Source organism: Rhinolophus sinicus, linkage group LG03, assembly GCF_036562045.2.
Source record: "Rhinolophus sinicus isolate RSC01 linkage group LG03, ASM3656204v1, whole genome shotgun sequence".
NCBI classification, from domain to species: Eukaryota; Metazoa; Chordata; class Mammalia; order Chiroptera; family Rhinolophidae; genus Rhinolophus; species Rhinolophus sinicus.
In genome coordinates this window covers 99,568,327-99,577,011 of record NC_133753.1, presented here as the reverse complement: position 1 = coordinate 99,577,011, position 8,685 = coordinate 99,568,327, and the positions used below count along the sequence as shown (strand labels likewise).

Genomic DNA, 8,685 nt, shown 5'->3' with positions numbered 1-8,685 from the left:
GCGATCCCACACAACAAACCTGCAGCCTTCTGCGCTCTCGGTAAAGTAGGCGGCCTTCACTTTGCAGTGCAGGCCCAGATTTCTCAGACGAGGGAGGGAACGAACAGAAAGTACGGTCCAGGTCAGCAGTGGACGAGGACCTAAGAGAGCCTGCATCCGGGGGTAAGACCTCGTCTGCAACCGAACCCTCCCCAGCATGTCAGTACGGGAGTGGCATCGAAAGGATAGCGCTTGTCTGGTTTTTAGTGTATTTTAAAACGAATTTATTTACACAGTAACATGATGCCACAGAGAACACAGCAAAGTACCACAGCAAACCAAAGGGTGGCGCCACCTGGTGACAGAGGGGACCTTTCACTGGTAGATTTACAATGCTAAAGTATGTAGGTACAGAGGTGAAGCTTCAGGAATGAGCAAGAGAAACATTTTCAACTATAAAGTGTGAGCAGAGCCACGGGGAATTAGAGAGATTGGAATGAGGACTGCCACGGTCCACATCACCAGGAAGGATAATATCTCCTTCTGCCCTGATCTCATGCCAAAATGCCCTGCGTATCACAGAAAATCCCACCCCAGCCTGTCCACACACACACTTTTTAACCCTGGTAAGGGAAGGGATAACCAAGTAGTATTTGGAGTAAGTTTTCTGAAGCAGTGTGGTTTATCTTTCAAAAATGCTGCCCTGAAAGCCTAGGACTGGTGCAACATTCAAGTTACCATAAGTACAGACACACGCACTTTCCACACACTGGAAGGGCAATGTGAATTTTCCATAATACAATAATATTCGTAGCAAAATATATGACTCTGTACTTCTGCTAGGTTAAAAAAATTTCTGACCTCTTTTGATTCCCTGAAACTTTCTTGACTTAAAGAAAACATAGTGGTGAGGGAGGCAAGAAGCTCTCCCGGGCAGGAAACATGTAACGGGGCTGTCTGGAACGCAGGCATTGGGAGCCCACCAGGTGGGGAAGCTCCTAAAATACCTGATACAAAAACATACTCTAGTTTCAAATAGCCGCAGAGGGTGTGCTTAGCAGCTGTACAGCACCTTGTACATTCTGGGCACTTAAAACATTAAATGATGGTGATGATGAGTGTAAACACCTGTGTTGGAAGATTTATAAAAATGATTACATTTTGTTAAGAAATTTCCCAAGAGTTCTTCAAACAAATCTGAAACTACCACATCTCTTAAAAAAAACCATAACCCTCAGCCCTCAGTATCCTATGGACATGACGCTCCCAAGCTGAAGTTATGACAAGGGGAGAGGGAATAGATTGTTCTACTTAAGTCCTGGAGAACTTTACAATCTGCTAAGGTTTTCATCGTCGTCATCATCATCATCATCTTTTTTCCCCTAAAACACAAAATGGACTTGTTAAAAAAAAAAAGTATATATACATATATATATATATATATATATATATATATATATACACACACACACACACACACACACACACACACGTTTTGAGGATGTACTATTTTATTAGCCAAATAGTTGACGTGGAATGTATGTGAGTTCTCCTCCCATTGCATCTGCCACAACCTCATCACCTTAGAAGCATCGGGACAAAAGGCTTGTCTTCTTTGGCATAATCTCTGCCTAGGGGCATGCAGGTCTTCAGCTTCCCTACAGCCTCATTTTGGTCCACGGAATCCCACTACTGGCGCCGCCCCGCCAGCTGCACAGCACGGTGGACCTGAGAGCATGAGTTCCCGGGAGCTGAGACTGACAGCCTGCTTTCGTGGGCAGCCTGTTTACTCAGGAGGCTGATCCAGGATTTTCAATCCTTAGCAAATAGTCAGGGGAATAAAAACATGTCAGAGTTGGCCTAGAGAGTCAAACTCCTCTCCCCATCCCCACATATGTTCATACTGTATTTATACATCTAGAATCATTTGGAATATAGTGCAGTATTCTAAATCCACCCCCCGTTTCCAGGACTAGCCTATATTTTTTTCAGATCACTGCTGGTAAAATCCAGGGGAAAATCCTAGTTGCAGGTTACCAGCAAAACCATGTCAGATTACTTCCCAGCACCAAAATATTTTTCATACAAATTATGGAAGGTGAGTGCAATCTTTCTATTCCCTACTATTTAGTAGGTCCCAAAGATCTTTCATGGAAATTTTATGTTAGAAACTTTAAAATACAATTTTAGGTAGTTTTACTCCCAGGAATATCATTAACATTTCTAGAGGCTTAAATCTCTTGGCTTAGTTTTCCATATTCACAAATTTATTCTGAGTTTGGAAGCAAAACTGGCCCCCATTTAACCTGACATTGAAATGTACTCAGACTCTTAAAATCCTAACAAATACATTTTCCTTTTAGTCCCCAGTTCAGTCCTGTGGGTTCTTGTGCTCCCTTCTGTACCTCACCCAGTTCCTCCTCAAAGGGCGAAACTGGAGACCCACTGCCACACTCCTGGCTTCCAATTCTAACCTAGCCTGGGGTTGTGGACTCCATTCCTAATTCTTTCATTGCTGACTCCCCAGATTACAAGTGCTCTTTCCCATCCTGCGGTTACTCTTCATGAACAGGTGTCTGGGCACCAGTCAGCATACATATACCAAAGGGGGTCCCCGCAGGCTAGCAGGGAGGCCCCTCCCAGTCCTGGGCCTCTGTGGAACACACTCCACTGTACGTTCGGTCTCAGTCTTGGCTACTCAGCCATTGTCCTGTTTCTCCAGCACCTGGATGTGCCGGAGAGACTGTTCTTGCTCGTGTGGCTTAAGGAAAAGTTCCAATAGCGGCTTAATTGTTCAGATTCTCAATATGGAAGAATCTACAGTACAGACTTCAATAGAAAAGAAAAACTTCCAATCAATATTAAAGACAGTAACTTGAAGTTACTTAAGAAAACTTAAAGTGCTATACCAGTCACAATCCAAAACTCATGTACATATATGCCTGTCTGCCTGTGTCTCAGGGTAGGGTTTCTTTCTAGTTGATGAATTTAAAGTTCCTACTATAATTCAAATGGAAATGTAAAAATATATATATATTTGTGATACTATGAGATTAACTGAATTGCATTCTTTTGGGAAAAGTCTGAGGACCATGTGATGTAGTCCTCTTGCCTAGACAGTTGTTTCATCCATTCTGCTCTAACCTGTAACACCCTCTCCCTCTCTGCCTCACATTTTTCACCAACACTCAGGAAATATTAATCTAGCCCCGTCTCTGGGAAGCCTGAGGCCCTTCTACTACTAGTTGGCATTTGTCTTTTGCCCTTCACAAATCTGAAGGTAAAAATGGCACTGACCATATCAGAAGAGGGGCTTGGTTACCAGTGCTGTAAGATAACAGTTGTAGAGGGTACCTGGTAACAGTACTAGAGTTAAAATGAAGGAGGCTAGATCCAAGTCAAAACAGAAGAAAAATGGAAAGAAAGACAAAGAATACTTAGAGAACAAACAGAGGGACTAGGGAACTTTCTTCATTAAATATGAAACCTCATTAAATAGTCAACAAATTCACATGGGCAAGGCACGGAGTGACACTGAGGCAGCGCCGTCGGGGAGTGAGGCAGGGCTGCCACGGGGCGTGCTGCTGACACGGTCAGGGGTGCGTGCGCTGCGTCACTGTATAACCAGGCGAGGAGCCATGTGCACAGGGGCTGGCTGAGGGGGCCACACCCCAGTCCGTCAGGTGAGGAGCAGCCATGCTCAGGACACTGAGAGAGGATGCTGGCTGCTCTGTGGCATTCCTAGGGGCAGAGCCCTGCACTTTGGCCAGGGGAGGTAACCCTCTTTGTGGCCCACACAACTCTCTCCCTTGGGAGTCTTGGACTGCTGGCCAGTCTCTTTAAAAAAAAAGGAAAAAAGCACAATAAAATACATTCTTTTCCTTTCTTGATCCTCTTTGATACAGGTGGATCACATGAAAGGCTGTTAAAAATGTTAAAAGTTTAGAAATTTCCAAAGGCCATTAATGTGCGAACTAAGCCACACTGCACCGTCAGTCTTGGTTAAGAACCTCTGTGCTGGTCGACCGAGGGCCCAGGGCTCCCTCCCTGGCCAGGTGCAGACAACATTCTATCGACCCTGCCACAGGTTGTTCCTCCAAGGCCTGGCCTCGAACTCCAGCACACACGTGCACACATATGGGCACACTCGTGGACACACACTCATACTGTCCGAGTGACTCTTGGGATTTCAGTGTTGAAGTAAACAGATACTCACAGCTTTGAACAAAACAAGGACGCATATACTCACATACCCCTGTGGAAGGGACAGTTGTCTCTTAGAGCAAATATGTGCCAAGGGAAGAGGGGAGGACTTCTGGGGACGTTGCTTCAGGTGAAGTTGCAACATAAAACACTGTAATACACAGCTAAAAGTACATAAAGATTGCACATATACCCATAGGACCGGAGCACAGCCCTCACACACGGTGAGCAGTCCTCAGCCACTCAGCTCAGCATCCCAGATCCCCTGGGAACTGTCCTCAAGGCCACTTCAGAATCATGGGGAGCACTGCCAGTGCCGCGGGAGGCGTCTCTCCAGCAAGGTCAGCAGCCGCGTCGGTGGCCTCCCCCTCGCCTGCCTCCCGCCACCCTAATACCCATCTGTGCCATGCCCTCTAAAGAGATCATTCAGGGCCGATGTCGACACACTTGGCAGACTAGTTAACTGGGTTATAACAGAAGGAAGCTGGCCAGTGACTGCTCGGGGAAAACTGTGATCTGGGTACCAGCAGCCCTGGCTGCCAACTCTGACAGAAATCAAAGAACCGTACTTTAAACTGCTGCCATCATGGTTTCTAGAGAATTGCACATGCAGGAAAGTCATCTCCTGTAGACTGGCAGCGATTTATAAGATCTGAACTGCACTCCAGCCTGCTGAGGCATTGGTGACACATACCCCTACGGGCCAGCTCTGTAAGAGGCCACAAGTGGCCGATAAAGTCAAACTTCGTTGGCAAGTGGGGACAGAGCAGAGGTGAAGGAGAACTGGGCAGTGGCAGCAGAGGGGACAGTTAGGGCCATCCTCATGCAGCCACCCACTTATCGATAACAGAAACGAAAAGGGGTCTGCGACCAAGGGATGGCTGCTGCTTGTCCTTGCGCTAGGTGCTGCAGCTGAGAGTATCATCCCTGGAGCCCAAACTGGGCTGACGCTAAGGATGGCAGTTCTGCCTGGTAACAGAGGGAGAAAGTCTGTTGTGAGAGCTTAGTGGATGACGGTAAGAATTGGTTAAATCTATCTATTGCTAGTGAGAATAAATACTTGGTGTTAAAAAGGCAAGTAGAATTCAGAATTATGGAGGAACTGGACACTGAGTTCATACCAAAGGAGCAATCCCTTCAAAAATGTTCTTTTTTTGTTTAATCTGCATTTGTGGGACAATGCGGGTGAAAGGTGCTCCAGTGGAAGGCAGCTGGACCCTTGTGCAGTTGAGTTTCTGTAAAGATAAGACACTCAGCTGGTCACTTGATTTGGAGCTGTGGATACCTTTCTGAGTGGCCGCCTTGGTTCGTGGACATGGATGGACGGTCTGACTCTCCTTTCCTTGAATTCCATGACTTCGAGGCCGGGGAAGCGTGTGGGTAATTTGAATACGATGACAGTGAAGGAAAAGCGCACGTGCCCAGGATGCATTAACGGTGTTGCAGGATCTTCACAATGCAGCTGAGGGAGTCTGGAGTGGCAAAAGCCAAATACTGAGCACAGAGCCAGTCCTCAAGGCTGACCCCACCCTCCCTGTCCAAGGACTTCTCCGCAAACTTGATCAGGAGCAGTGTCCGCCTGATGTCCAGCCAGTGCTGGAGTAGGGCATTCCTCTGCCCTGGGCTGGGGGCAGTGCTCAACGTCTGGAAGAGGTCTTCCCGGGGGCCCCAGAGCAGACACTGCAGGATGCCTCTGGCCTCGGAAATGAGGATCCTCTCGGAGGGGTTGGGGTTCAGGAGGCAGCCAGCCAGCTGCTGCAGGCCCCAGGAGTAGGGGGAGCGGAGTGGGATGCGAGGCAGGTCTGCTCGCGTGTACTCCTTCTCCTTCAGCTCTGGGCTCTCGTCAAACGGGTTGGGCAGGTGCAACAGCTCGTAGATGAGGATGCCCGTTTGGAACTCGTCACACTTCCTGTACTGGGTTGCCGTGACGATCTCGGGGGCGAGGCGGGACTGGTCCCGGAGGATGTCAGTCTCCAGCAGGTGGCTCTTCTGCTTGGCCTGAGAGAAGTTGCTTACGATGAGCCTCGTGGGGCGAGAGGAGGCAGGGCGGGGCTCTGCAGGCCCGAGGCCCTGGCCTGCACCCCCAGGCTGGTAGTGGACCAGCAGCAGGTTCTCCAGACGGAGATCGCAGTGAGTGACGTGGTAGGGCTTCAGGTGCTCAAGGCCAGAGCACAGCTGTAAGAGCAGCAGACACACTTGCCTCTCGTATAAGTCGGGGCTCCTCCCATGTTGGGCCAGGGAGTCCCGCACAAAATCAGCCACAGTGAGGTGGGGGACCTCCCTGGTGATGACCACAACGTGGCTCCTCTGCATCCCGCCGAGGGCTGCCGGGCGCTCCTTCTGGGCTGACTCGGCTTCAGAGCAGGGCTCTGCGCTTTCCCCATCAGTGTCTCCTCTCACGGCCTCTTCATTCTCTTGACTTTCATCCTCTTCCTCTTCCGGGGCATCAGGACCCTCCCAGGGCAGCAGACGCTTAGGGACTTCGGCAAGGAAATGACCACAGTCCTGCTGGATGTTAAAATGGACAGCCAGACTCTGCCGAACAGCCAAGCTATGATAGTACTGCTGTGATTCTTTGGCTTTGCTCTTACAGATCTGAAAGAAGAAAGCAAGGAACACAGCTTAGGTTGCACACTTTCAGGAGAGGGCTTCTCATGTCTAACGGAGGGGTCACTGGGGAGGCCTGCTTAGGGACAGACAGCACTACAGTGAGGTCTCCAGGGGCTGGGGAGTCCTGTGCTGAGCGGCAGGCCCAGCGGCAGCACCACTTCTCAGACCACCCACAGGCTAGCACTGTGGATATGATTCCCAGTGCTCACCCAACCCCCCCCCCCTTCAGAGGAGGCTGGGGATCTAAGAATAAAAAAACAAAAAAAGGCAGCTAGGGCCACCAGTTTGCAAACCTAAGTCTATCTAACACCAAAGCTCTTTCCACTATCCTGCTTGCACATCATCTAAAAAACAGAACAAAAAGTATTTTTTCACCTACTTCCTATGGAGGTTTACAGCTAACACTTAACACAGCAGCTCAATAAATGGCTCAGAAAGTAGGCCAAGAGTCCTTGTTTTATCACCAGTCAGGACAGTGACACACGACTGGCCAGACTGTGGGTCTTCCTAACTTTCCAATGAATGTCACTGTAATAGTTACAAGTCAGGCACTCACGGTTCCCTGGCAACGTGGACATAAAGGTCTGAGGGAATCGCCGATCTGACCTATCAGAGCGAAACCAGCATTTCAATGGCAGGATTCTGAGTTTATGTTTTCTCTTCACAGACGTCATTTAAGGTCCAATATTCAGTCAATAAGGCCTTTCTTTGAAAAAGAACTTTATTAAGTGGTTTTGGAAAAAGGAAGTTTTTGATCAAAAACATTAGCCAAGAGTTCTATATACTAAAACAACTACTGTATTTCTTAAAGGGTTAGGAAAGCTAAAAAAAAAAAAAAAAAAAAAAAATCACCCCTAAATGGATTATCCTGACATGGTCTGGAGAAACTGCAACAGAAGACCCAGCCTCCAACACTCATTCACAGACCGAAAGAACCTGGTCAGGACAGCTCCCCCACAACCGTGGTAACTGAGGGACACATTTCCTAATTTTTTTCTTTCTTGTTTTTTTTTTTCCCTAGCACTAACCTTATCCACCTCTATTACTCTGGAATTCTCCAACTTAAATCCATAGTAAGCAATCACCCTTCTTCCTTAGTCTTATCACATACTGTTCTCTCTACTTTCTAGTGTCAATTGAAACTAAGCTTTCCGATAAAAAAGCCCCTAAGCTTTTTAAAATGGAAGTTACATGTTTTCACAGGTTCTAGAGGTAATTTGAGGTCTCATCTGTGTGTTCAATGATATTTTAAAATAAAAATTACTGCATTGAACATGTATATAAAAGAAATATATTCCTGCTAGACTACTGTCACCCCAATAAATTTAATTTAAAAAATTTAACGAAAAAAAGGAAAGAGAAAAGGGAAAAAAAACAAAGATGTGAGTAAGTGGTAGTATTAGTTCTAATGTCATTTCAAATGGACACATGTTGCACGCTCCCTCCTGGGAGGAGGCGCCTGTGTGCCACAGTCAGCACAGCCACAGGCGCTCTGCCTGCATGCTCGCATGGGCGGCCCACTTACTGCAGTAGTTCAGAAAAGAAGCACATTTTAGAAAGGACTTTCTAGTCATTTTCATTTAAAGAGAAAAATTCACATATTCTTGGGAGGTTGCTGATGGGTCCCCAGTTGTGAGAAGCACCATGCTCTGATTTTCATTCAAACAGTTATTAAAAAGAATAAACAAATAAAAGACCAAAGGCAAAGGTCTTTGGGAGGAGAGGACCCCTCTCTTAATTACTGTACTTACACATATTTATTATAGTTAGAGACTTGATCAATGCCACAAAAATCTCTTTCTGAAAACAAGTTTCTGCAAGTCTTCTACCATGTATCTAAGTTTGAGGGCATAATAAACATTTCTTCTTTAAGCAAACTTCTGGTCTTGAAAT

At 47.0% G+C, this 8,685-nt stretch overlaps 1 protein-coding gene across 13 annotated transcripts in view; it reads right to left on the bottom strand.

Annotated features, from left to right (window-relative positions):
• Positions 1-239: 239 nt before the first annotated feature.
• The window catches only part of PEAK1 (pseudopodium enriched atypical kinase 1), a 348,119-nt gene continuing 339,673 nt past the window's right edge, over positions 240-8,685 (bottom strand). For all 13 annotated transcript variants that reach the window (XM_074328311.1, XM_074328322.1, XM_074328313.1 and 10 more), the window contains one exon: positions 240-6,777. In XM_074328311.1, the coding sequence (XP_074184412.1) occupies positions 5,614-6,777 (1,164 nt within the window). In that variant the 3' untranslated portion in view covers positions 240-5,613. The remainder of the gene's footprint in view (positions 6,778-8,685) is intronic.